General features: G+C 43.1%; 2 protein-coding genes across 8 annotated transcripts in view; both read right to left on the bottom strand.

Annotated features, from left to right (window-relative positions):
* Window positions 1-12700, bottom strand: part of galcb (galactosylceramidase b) — a 379778-nt gene that overhangs the window by 169347 nt on the left and 197731 nt on the right. The window lies entirely within an intron of this gene.
* ppp2r5eb (protein phosphatase 2, regulatory subunit B', epsilon) overlaps window positions 4456-12700 on the bottom strand; it is a 48687-nt gene continuing 40442 nt past the window's right edge. For all 7 annotated transcript variants that reach the window (XM_034858495.1, XM_034858498.1, XM_034858496.1 and 4 more), the window contains 9 exons: window positions 12117-12176; window positions 10842-10950; window positions 10142-10195; window positions 9771-9821; window positions 9558-9677; window positions 9167-9294; window positions 7587-7688; window positions 5133-5324; window positions 4456-5084 (listed from right to left, as the gene is read on the bottom strand). In XM_034858495.1, coding sequence (XP_034714386.1) covers window positions 5225-5324; window positions 7587-7688; window positions 9167-9294; window positions 9558-9677; window positions 9771-9821; window positions 10142-10195; window positions 10842-10950; window positions 12117-12176 — 724 coding nt within the window. In that variant the 3' untranslated portion in view covers window positions 4456-5084; window positions 5133-5224. The remainder of the gene's footprint in view (window positions 5085-5132; window positions 5325-7586; window positions 7689-9166; window positions 9295-9557; window positions 9678-9770; window positions 9822-10141; window positions 10196-10841; window positions 10951-12116; window positions 12177-12700) is intronic.

Here is a 12700-nt window from a genome sequence, read left to right as displayed (position 1 = left end):
TATATATATATATATATATATATATATATATATATATATATATAGCCAATGGGCTTAGAGCTGAGAGACAGGAAGTCTGGCAGGACAGGAAGTCAAAGTACTGAGAGACAGACTACACCTTGTTGGTTTTTCATCGGATTTGTTGACAATAAGACAAATATTTACACAATTATTTTAGCAAAGGCAAAGTTCTGCCTATTTATGTGACACTGTATGATTCATATTTGCAGTTATTAGTTTGTAGTACACGTAAAATCTTAATGAGCATCCTACATTTAATAGTCATAGTAAAGACTATTTCAAATTTGAAACGCACATACGCACACACACGCACACACGCGCACACACACACACACACACAAATAAAGCAAATAAAGCAATCCAGCGTCTGGGCTTTATCACAAAACAGGTTTAATTTAATATCTCTTTATTTTTTAAAATAATTAAACATTTGTATTTCTCCAACCCCTTTTTTATCTTTTTTTTTCTTCAGGTTTTGAACCATATTATATCCGGGCCGTTCTAAAGCACACATTAATCCTGCGAGGGAGGGGGGGGAGGTTCACCGTCACACTCCCAACGGGGCCAAGTGGTCCGCCCCGTGCCTTCCCGCGCTACACCCCCTCCCTCCGTCTGACCCCTGCCTACCTGCCCCCACCCTCACCCCCACCCTCATCCTCTCCCTCTCCCTCTGCCTCCCCAACTAAAAAAAATATATCCAATGGTCAAAAGAAACTTCATCAAAATATTCAAAATGCGATAAAAAGAGAAGAGGGAGGAGTGAGAGAGACAGAAAAAAAAGAAGAAAGACTAAAAAGGGGGAAACACTATCATAAATACCAGGAAGTCTTGTTCCATAATACCTCTTTATATATTGGAGGCTCCTCTCCAGTTCCCTAGCAAAACATAGGCTAAATTACTACAAGATACGAGATTATCTGTGTACTGCATTCATAACAATGTACAGGGTTGTCTTTTGTTATAATACTGTGAAGTCAACGGGGGGGAGGGGTCTTTTCACAACTTTATTTTTTAATTGGTAAGTCCCCGTTATGGCCAGAGGGTACCAGTGCCAGACTGGTACCCAGGTACCAGGGGTCCGTTTCAGGAAGGAGGTTTACCAAAGTCTGGACTCTGAGTCGATTTACCCTGAGATGAAAATCTCAGAGTTTTTGGTTCCAGAACACCCGATTCGAGTAGGTTGAATCAACTCGCTTTTAGCAAAGTCACCACAAACCGTCCTAGCTGGCGTTAGCTAGCCACCGACGGCGTTAGCTAGCGCTAGCTGATACTACCGATTTCTAGTCAGCGACATATTTTGGGCTTCATTTAATAAACAGAACCTGTAGTTGTACACAATCCTATGTGTATTGATTTGATTAGAATGTGAGGAATTACTCTACATTACTTATTTATGTCTATTTCTTTCCATTGCCCTCTGTTATCACCAGCGTCTGCGGCATCAACAGGGTTCGCCATCGTTGTTTTTGTGTGTGCGTGCGTGCGTGTGTGTGTAACTGGGAGTACAACTGTCCGGTACGAGTTCACCAGTAGTAAGTTACAGGTTTGACTGCCACTCCAGGGCGCTTTCACGGGTAAGCTTGTGAAAACCCGAGTTACCGGTTGCCTGAACGCAGCATCAGAGTTAAGCGCGTGCACAACCACAATGAAAAGGCTTTTGATTCACCATTCACCACACACAAACTGGTCAGCGCACTTACAGCGAGTTCGAACATGTATATGTAAAAAGCAAAACAGCGGTAAAAGACAAAGAATCAGTTTGGGAGAAAGTTCCAATATGATGTGTATATCATATTTAATCATAAGTATGATATACACTGGTATTACTGGTGAAATGGTTTTGAACATATAAAGTCTGAGGCCTACTTCTCCCATTCTGAGTTCCATGTTGATGATGGTACTGATATGAGGACACATAAGGTTATGTAGGATACAGAACTGAATGAGGAGATGAAAGAGTGCTGAGTCAGAAGGAGACTGATACAGACTGACTGAATGAATGAATGAGGAGATGAAAGAGTGCTGAGTCAGAAGGAGACTGATACAGACTGACTGAATGAATGAATGAGGAGATGAAAGAGTGCTGAGTCAGAAGGAGGAGACTGATGCAGACTGACTGAATGAATGAATGAATGAGGAGATGAAAGAGTGCTGAGTCAGAAGGAGGAGACTGATGCAGACTGACTGAATGAATGAATGAGGAGATGAAAGAGTGCTGAGTCAGAAGGAGGAGACTGATACAGACTGACTGACTGAATGAATGAATGAGGAGATGAAAGAGCGCGTTGGAGCAAACGGGCTGGAGTTACCATAGTAACTGACTCTGAGGTTAAGAGACCTCACTTTCTGAAACGGACCGGAGTTAACCCCCTGCGCCCCCTGGTCTGATTGACCTCCCCTTCCGTTTCCTTCATCTCAGGGTTAACCAACTCAGAGTTTTCACTAAAGCTGCTTCCTGAAACAGACTGAAACAGTGTGGCAGGTAAGGAGGGAGGGAGAGGTCAAAGAACGAAAAGAAAAAAGAATCAAGTGAATAAGAACTAGTCAATTATTGTAGGAGGAAGCAAAGGGAATGGAGTGCGTTTACATGCGGAGCGTTCTGGAGTCACCCGCTTTACATCGTGGTTCATAAGAAGCGGGATCCCAGCCCTGTGGGAGTCACCAGCAAGTTATCACCAGGACAAAAAAGGACAAAATAACTGAGAATGTGATCTCTTACAGGCAACAGGTGTTTGGTGTTCCCCCCCGTCTCTTTCCAGGCAGCGCGGCAATGATTATGTTTAGGATTAAGGTTAGCTGCCTGGAAGGTGACGTTGGGGGCAAAACTGACCAAGCAACAGCAAAACAGGAATTGACGCTTGACTGCAAAGTATCCAAGGTGGTGTGATGCAGGCATGGAGCTGGGTGGAAGACTGGTGGTAGAACGGGTCATCAAATTAATCATTTCTACCCTGGAAACCCAGAGTTCTCAGGGACACAATGTGAATGAGCTCAGCGAGTCTCTCTGGCATCAAGTAATGCTGCTCATTAACTATGCCCTGGTAGCCAAGCTGCACCAATCACATCGCTATATCTGATATAGGCGGGCCAGAGGCGAGCTGCACCAATCACATTGGTGTATCTGATATAGGCGGGCCAGAGACGAGCTGCACCAATCACATTGGTGTATCTGATATAGACGGGCCAGAGACGAGCTGCACCAATCACATCGGTGTATCTGATATAGGAAGGGCTAGAGGCGAGCTGCACCAATCACATCGGTGTATCTAATATAGGCAGGACCAGAGGCGAGCTGCACCAATCACATCGCTGTATCTAATATAAGCAGGGCCAGAGGAAAGCTGCACCAATCACATTGCTGTATCTAATATAGGCAGGGCCAGAGGAAAGCTGCACCAATCATATCGCTGTATCTAATATAGGCAGGGCCAAGGAAAGCTGCACCAATATCATCGCTGTATCTGATATAGGTCGCCCCGTGCGTTGTTGTGATTGGTCGTAGCGTTATCCAATTGTGTGGAGTGAGATTTTCAAATGCACGCTTGGTGCCCCACCACCCCCTCGATTTGGGCGACTTTCATTACTCAAAGCCAGACCCTTAATCTTTCAGATCTGGGTCTGGACTTCCAGGCTAAATAATTTGTGAATTCAAAACAAATCTATTGGGTTATATATTGGTTAACATGTAAATGATCACAGCATATGTATTTTCCCCTCACGCCAACTTTCTGTGTGCTGTTCCGTGTCATTGTTGATACGACCACCAGATGGCACCAAAGTAAAGGTTGAAAAACTAATCCTACACAAAGGTCAAAGAAACGTGATTTCTAGTAAGCTCTTATGCAGAACCCCTTGAGTGTATTTACATTCAGTAATGACCTCCATAGTAGTGTCCATTGCCAGTGTCTGAGGCCGCCTCGAGTGCATTTACTATAACTTTATGGTTGATTATTCCATCAGGTGCATCAGAGTTGCTTTTTTCTACAGCGAACAAAAATTGAACTTCACCTGCTGCTGCTAGGTCCCGTTTAAGTGTTGAAACACATGGCGGCTTTTATTTTGAAGGAGCCACAGGAAATGCAACGTCACTGAGGTTCTGCCAGTCGCTGCTTAAGGTGCGTTTGTGGTCAAAATCGTGTGATTTTAAACTTCTTTCAGTATCATAAGATGGTAGATACAAATCTTGGGGGACTTAATTATGTAGGTATGAGGATGAAAAAGATACTAAACTGAACAACAGAAATGAACATACTGATTATATAAGATTTAATACCCGTACAATAAACTCTTGGACTTAGACCTAGCTTTATCAGTCCCTTTGGGATGACTCCCGCAAGGAAATTAAAGTTAAAGTCTTTCCTGAACACGCATGTAAACGCACTCAGGAGGATACAGTTAGTGTGTACAGAGGAAGTCACTGTTGTTGTTTTTAAAATGTGTTTTGTTCACCCCCCCCCCAACCTGTAGACATTTGTGCGGGGCCAGAGAGGAACCTCGGGGGGAGTGGGGAACCCATTATTAGTCCGGATGTCCCACACGGGGGCAGAAAAGATGCACCATTAGAGAGGAAGGAGAGAGTGAACCGAAAGATGGAGGCAACGAGAGGAAAAGAAAGAGGAGAACCAGGTAAATAAAAATGATACACGGGACTGGACTGGAGAAGAAGAGTTCCAATCTCCTCTTTTTTTGTTTTCAAGAGTTTGTCTCACGTCGTACAGTCCATAAGTTGTTTTTTTGTTAAATTCCCCCTCCCACACAAGTCATTTTCTCATTTTCTATTTTTTTCTTCCTTTTTTTATTTATTATTATTGTTTTGTTTTTCCGTTTGCAATAATATCAGCTTAAGGGGGGAAAAAAAGAAAAAAATATTATTTACAGTGCTGTTGAAATAATGAAAACAGACGTGATGAATCTACTGTAAAGTAAGTCGCACAAACACAGGAGGAAAAAAACATAAGAAAAAAAAAAACCATTAAGAAACCAGCGGGGCCAGAGACGATGGCCTGTATCGGGGACTTCTCAGAGCTCTGGGCAGACATGGCTGATGTGGGGGGGGGGGGGGGGGGGGGGGGGGGGGGGGGGGGGGGGGGGGGGGGGGGGGGGGGGGGGGGTCAGCGTAAGGATGGAGGGGAAGGGGAAATCACAGGGGGGAGAGGAGGAGTGGGGGGAGGGGGGTTCAGAGGGGAGCGTGGCGCTGTCTTCGTTAAGTTGGGATGATCCCGTCGCTCCTAAGGCCCCGCTTCAGCTCCAAGTCCCCCAACTTCTTCCAGAGCTCTTCTCGCTCCTTCTCCTTCTTCTTCTCACTGGAACAACAAACAACATGGAGGACCAGGGTTTATTATATTCCTGGTTTCGAACTTTGGAATCTCGCGTACATCTCTGACTTCTTCAGTGATTCCAATATGTCTGGTGTGAAGCCCGCCGGCCAGTACAAGACTATGAACAGTCTACAGTCTGACCCCAGCTCCCATCTAATGTTAAAGACTGTCATATGATGTAAAGACCGGGGATCTTGCAGGGTCACACGTCACAAGACTACAACTAGATTGGTTTTGAAAGATTTAGCCAAGCTAGCTAGCTACCGCTAGCGTTCGTTGGTAACTTTAAGGTAAAGTTTGCAGATGAAAGTCTCCAGTACCGGAGGTCTGTGTTTATCCACTGATGAACTGGATTAATAACGTAGCACCCTAAACTTAGCACGGTGCCAATCAACCGTAAGCACCACTGGCTCTACCGTTTGCTGCTTCTTGTTTAGTAGTTCGGAATTTTGTGAATTAGTTTTATGAACAGTTCAACAGTGTTTTGTATGGTGAAGTGAAAACTCATAACCATAGATGGTTCAGGAGAGTACTGAACCATCCCTTAGTTACGCTGCTATAGAACTAGACTGCTGGGGGACTTCCCATGATGCACCTCTCTCTCTTCCTTCTCTCCATCTGTACGCAACTTCATTCCATTAACGCATGTTACTAACTCAACTTCTTCCCTTTCCCAGAGTCTTGTGCTCTCTTGAACCTCCCTTCTCTCCTCCTATCGCTTCCTGCAGGTGGTTCTGGAGCTGTGGAGTCTGGATCTGTGGTTTGAGTCACCTGCTGCCTCCATGTTCCTGCTCAACACACTCTACTTCAATTCTCCATGTTTCTCTCTGTCTGTCTGTCTCTTTTTCTCTCAGTCCAACCGGTTGAATCAGATGCCCCCCAACCCTGAGCCGTGGTTCTGCTCGAGGTTTCTGCCTCTTAAAGGAAGTTTTTCCTGGCCTCTGTGGCCTAGTGCTTGTTCTTGGTGGGAACTGTTGGGTTTCTGTAAATAACATCACAGAGCTTTTCTTTTTTATGAAAAGCGCAATGAGATAACTGTTGTTGTGATTTAGCGCTTTATAAATAAAATTGAATTAAATTCAATTTCCACTTCCAAAATAACAAAAACTGGCATCTCCAAAAGTTTGGGCCCCCTGCAGAGTTTCTAACATGCAACTGAACACATCCCCGTGAACTGGGACTCTGTTAACGCTTGGTAATCGATTAACGAGGGTCTGATAACGTCAGAAAAAAAAAAAAAGGAGTACAGTACTTCATTACATGCATGAAAAAAGGCAACAAGTGTGGATGAGATCAAGCCAGCTGTGCATCCTGTTTGAAGCTAGCTTACCAACATCTTAAATTGACAGTTCTTTGATGGACATGAACAAAGTCTACAGTGCAGTCATGCTAGCAGCTCTGTGGGGCTGACCTCAGACACAGCAGAGCTGGGAGCTAAATGCTAACATGCTGATGTTGACCAGGTGTAATGGTTACCATGTTTACCGTCTCAGTGTAGTGTGTTGGGACAAAGCACACCTTAAGGCTAATGTCATTAGTTTTGCAGGTATTTTGTCAAAAAGAAATTATGTTTGACCTGATGATGCATCCTTTGGAAAAGGTAAAAGAATGTAAATGTGTAGACCAATTTTACTAGCAATCCATCTAATAAATCTGGAAATATTTCACCCAAAATCAGAAATGGAAACCTCATGGTGGGGCTAGAGGAGAAGTCAGAGGATGTCCAAAGTCAGTAGGATTCCCCATCTGAGCACCACGAATGTCTGTGCAAAGGTTCATGGCAATCCACCCAGCAGATGTTGACATATTTAGTCTGGATCAAAATGGCGCTCCAACTAACATGGCTGAAAATGATTTCTTTCTAAATTTTGGGGGTTCTGTGCCACTTTTCAGACTTGGCATATAAGATCCCCGTGGGCTCCACAGTAGGATTTACAGATTTTTAAACTGGCACACTGAATTATGTCTCATGAGTTTCAATTTTTGAATGAGTAATCAGGGGAATAAAGTGGCTTAGGTGCATCCCTACTAATCAGACACGTCAGTGCACTTTGAATCTTAATTGGCCAATAAACACCAAACTTTACTATTATGTAGTCAAGACTTTCCCAGCGAGAGAGTCTGAAAGATATTAACTTCACTACTCATCATATTTCTAGTGCTGTTACGAAAACTGTCACTGCTCTCCCAGCTGTCTGTAGAGTGTGATGATAGTAAGACTGCTGTGTGTGTGGGGCAGTTCCTCACCGCTGGCGGTCTGACTTGTAAGTGGCTGTGAGTTCATCAAATAAGGTACTGTTCATCTCCATGAAGGCCTTCAGTACGTTGTACACCAGCGCCACGATGGCCCTGCGAGGAGGGAGCACACAGAGGGATCACAGTTCAACATCCAGCTTTACAGCGCCTAGAAACCTTTACAGTTTTAGTCCATTTATAGAGCAACTTCCAGGGTTTCATTTCTTTTATTTGTCTATTTATTATTAATTGATGTTCAAATCCAGCCTGGTCATCAAGTCCACACTTTTTCTACGTCATTTGTCTCAATGCATGTGTCAATCTTATGCAGATGGAGACACGGGACGTCCCCCCCCTTACACAACTCCATGAGTGGCTGCTGGTGGTTAAGTCTCCTCATCCATGCCTGTTCCCTAGTTCCCTCAGAGTTAGAAGTAGGACCGGGTGCCGAGACCCGGGGCTTACACGGCCGCTCATCACCAATGTACTGGTGAAATAAGTCATTGTTATAAGTTAAAATTATATTTTTTATTAAATCTTCTTAATTTGACCATATGGCCTTAGCCATACACAAGCCTTTCTCAAGTGCCACCCCTGTATGTTCTATCGTGCTTCTTTGTTTTTTTGTTTTTTTTAAAGTACGGGTTCAGGCACCATTTTATTGTCTTAGCACCGGTTTCTGGAAGAAATCCAAACGCTAGCCAACCCTAGTGATAAGATTGTAATCTAACTATGAATATGTGTTTCCAACCTTATCAGTTGGTGTCCATATTTATTGTTGTTAGACTTGACCTGGCGCTCCTTTGTGTGCTTCCTTATCACGTGTCCAGTTTCTCCACTCTGAGGCTGACATGCCTCACAAAGGTCCAGTCCACTCTAGTGCATATACAAATATACTGTACGTTTTGGAAAAATTATTTAGATGATGCCAACCTAAGAGTTTATTCTTTAAAAACAGTGTTAATCGTTTTTTAAGAATTGAAAATGACATCATACATTTCATTTTCCAGATTTTCCCCAAACTTTCCTGACTTACTAGAGCTGGAAACATGGACACAGGAAGCAAGATTGCTGCAGCATTCCCTTTATTAGAATGATAAATGGTCAATTTATAATAGAAGTGTAAATGATCCTGGCCATTCAGATCAAAGTAAAACCCACACACCTTTGGTGGTACTTTCTCTCAGTGTCCCTAGTTCTTGCTGGCTTCAGGTGTGAGAGGAACAGGTCTTTTTTAATATTTAAATTTCATTTTTATTGATCCCCAGTGCGGGAATTACAATTCAAAACATTCTTATCAAATCACAACTGTCTATGCTCACTTCCTATTTTTTTTACAATGAATACTGGGATGTGAACCATGTACACAGTTTCAAGTAGCTTTATTTTGAAAGACTTTTGCTTTCTGTTTACAGTAAACAGTGTTGTGATCTTCGTGCGGACTTGAGGCTGAAACCCAATCTTGAGAAAAACCGGAAAAACCGAGATGAGCGGCTGATAATGCTGCTGATCAGCAGAAAGCCACAGACACCACATGAGTTAGTGTGGGAACATAAAAGCATGGGGGAAGAGTTTATCTTAACGTCACTCACGGGTTCCAGTGCTCTTTGGAGATCCTGTAGAGGCTGGCGAACATGATGGGCAGGATGACGCTGGAGTTCTCCTCGATCAGACTCATGATGTACTCGTTGTTCCAGTAGTACAGAGCTCGCTCTGCAACCTGGGACAAAAGAGACCAACACGGCAGTCAACACCAACTCAGCTGTGTCTCTGCACAAATCAAGAATCCTGTTTTTAACTCACATGTTCCCCTTCAATTTCAGAATATGTTTTTTATATGCAGTAGCGTTTGTTCCTCTTGAACCAGAACTGTATATAAGACGATTGTGTTTGCTTTAAAGAATTGCTGTGGGGACGAGCCAGACCCCTCTCCGCAGCGCTGTTGAGGAAGGTCAGGCAAAGCGAGACCAGCCGCTCACTGACCTGGAAATGCGGGCTGGAGACACATCTGGAGATCTGTTTGAAAAGCGGCTCCTGGATCTTGACAAACTGTGTTGGTTCGATGACGTCCAGGATTTCCTCCAGCTCGCCTAGAAACATTACCTGCACCGCAGAACAGGAGGACAACCTTAGTACCCACACACACACACACTTACACTTACACTTACACTTCAGGCTCTAAGAAATGCGCCTCACCTCTTTTTGACTGCAGGTTTTTGGCCAAAACTTCAGTAAGCCTCTGATGACCTGAGGACGAGGAAGAGACATACCGATTCTTTAGTGGGTTTTTTTTCTCTCCAATTATTTGTTTTCACTTCAACTCCTCCTTTCACCTCAGTGAGGCGCTGTCTGCCCCCTTTCTGATCCACCTGCACCCCCACTAATCAGCTGGAGTGACAACAGTGTAACAGGCAAAGTTACTATGGCAGTAATTGATTAATCAACTTTGGCTGGCAATGAAACGTCTGGAGTTGACAGAAAACAATTGACTCTGTGTTACAACTATTAACATTAGTAGTAGAGTCAAACAGCAGCTGCCTCTTCCTGTTGAATTAGTGGATACTTACTGGTTCTGTTAATGTTGGGTCTTTCTCTAGGAACTGTACAATGCAATACGCCAACTGCAGGGAGAGGAGTGACATGTTAGAACACACTTTAGCCCTTTAGCTTAGCTTACAACAGCAACTCAGATACACCATCATTTATGGCAGTATGACACATACGTAAAAACTCCTGCACCGGATTTCCATTTATTGACTGAGCAGAAACTCAAATGCCACAATGCTTTGGTTTTCCTATTATTTATGGAATATTTCCAGCGCTCTACCTTGCTGTCAAACAGCCCTTCACAAAGCTGTTATCTCTGCTCTCATATTTTGTGACTTTGGTGAAATAACATTTAAAAAGTCACACAATAACACTAATTGACTAACTGATGGAGGCAGCGGTACTCATGTTCTGTTTGGTTCAAAGGAGGCTGGTGGCTTTGAAGAGAGCAGAGATAAGGGCTTCAGACCCCCGTTGTAAAGGGCTGTCTGACAGCAAGGTGGAGCGCTGGAAAATATTCCAAATAAATCTAAAACGCGTTAAGCTGCTGCCCTCGTCCACAGCAGGACATTGAGTAGCTTCTGTGTCGGTACCCCAGCGGCGTGTCCAAAACTCCAAATCTATAGGAGGTTTTAGCAGTTTTGTGGCCGCTGTGTGAGAAATACAAGGATAGTCACCAGGAAGAAGAAACTTTCAACACAAAAAAAAAACACATTTTACCTGTGCGTGGAAGAGGGACAGACTCCTGACAGTGTGGAGGGGGATCAACACTTTGACCAGAAACTGTTTATGCTCCGCTTTCAGCGGCAGAGCGAAACCATTGATTATACTAGGGGAGAGAGAGACAGAGAGAGACAGAGAGAGAGATAATATAAACATAAATTCAACATGAACACATGAAAGCGTTTCATCGTGACCCTGTGAAAGCAAGTAGAAGATCAATGAGCAGCTGACAGAAAGAAGAGTGTTTATACGGCCGATGGAGCCTGGAGGAGAACTAAAGAGCTCACCTTCAGGGACACAGAGAACACATGTGACACCTCTTTAAAACTCCCCAACAACAAAGTAACTAGGAATTACTAGTCCTTCTCTAGGGTTTGTCTACATTCTGATTCACTGGATTGTTTCAAAAAGAGCGTTTGACATATGGACAAGCTAAAAAACTCGATGAACCGGTTTTTTGGGGGGGTATTTTGGATTACTTTGTAAATGTGAGTTTTGGTTTTATGTTTTAGCCAGAACTGATTAGTTTGCTATTTAGTCTCAGTCTCTCTGTGACCTTACATTTTAAATTTCCATATTTGGCACCAAAAAATAAGTAGCATAAGACTCAGAAACAACTCCTCATATTCCGTTATCTGGTTTTCACTCTGTGCTCCTGCGGCGCTGTGAACTCCTAAAACAGAGCTACAGTGTGAAAACTCTTCGTAATAATAATATCTAATATTATAATTATAATCCATAAACATAACAGCCTCGCCAATTGATCAAAGCTGCTGGAATTATAAAAGTGAGTCACGCTTACATGAACGGAAACATTCATTATCAGAACTATCATCGGTTAATCTTCATCCGATTGACCGGGTGTTGTTCGGCTTCCTTCTGAACAACCTCAGTGTAGCTACCGAGTGTCGAGGGCAACGGTTGCCCTCGACAACCAGATTTTAACAAATTTTTCAAGAGCTAGAACACAATAATTCAGAAAACTCAAGACTTTTTTTAATCAAAAATATAAGCATATTCTGTGAGCAGTCTGATGACTAAACTGTCTGTTAGCGCAGGCTTTCTTTATGGAATAAAAAGATGGCTGGGCCGAGATGATTTAAATATTTCTTATCTACAAGTCCAATAACGGACATGGCTCCTTAAAAAAAAATCGGTTCATTTTAACGCTCAGCTTTGAAGTTTTCATCACTTTTTTTTTTGATCTCATGGAGGTTGCTCAGGCTAAAAGCATCCGCTAACACAGGAGGGTAACCGTGTGTCTGCACATACCTCCCCAGGATCTCCAGCAACTCAGCCACCCCGTTGAAGTGCTCCGTCTCATAAACAAAACTGCAGAGCAGACCGAGAGGGAGGCGCAGAAAAGAGGGGACCAAAGAGAGGAGACAGAAAGGAGACAAATGAGCGAAGATGACAAAACCAGATCATTTCTAGACTAACGTGTTGAATGAAGACTATAAATGGTCTATATTCTATTGGACTCCCCACCAGATCGTTTAGAATTGTTGCAAATTTAAGACAGAAGACGGACAATTAATGGCAATTACTTACTTCATGTTAGTAATGGGCGATATAAGTGATATTAAATAGGCCTCAATGGAAATCGTGTTAATGCATGTTGACGATGAAATCTAAACGCGCAATTTAGAGAATGGTTGGCACTAAAGCAAAGAAACCCAATACTTTAAGCTTTTCCTTTGTCTCTGAAACTAGTGTACTTGACTTGTATTTATCTGCAACATTATCTTGTATATCCTGTTCAGTAACACTTGAAAATGTATGTTTTTCTCGCCTAAATTTTTACCCTTAAAAAAGTGCTGCTGTTTCCACATGCTTTGGCCCTCTGGGATGACCCT

Source organism: Etheostoma cragini, chromosome 20, assembly GCF_013103735.1.
Source record: "Etheostoma cragini isolate CJK2018 chromosome 20, CSU_Ecrag_1.0, whole genome shotgun sequence".
NCBI lineage: Eukaryota > Metazoa > Chordata > Actinopteri > Perciformes > Percidae > Etheostoma > Etheostoma cragini.
This window is presented reverse-complemented; position numbering and strand designations above follow the sequence as displayed.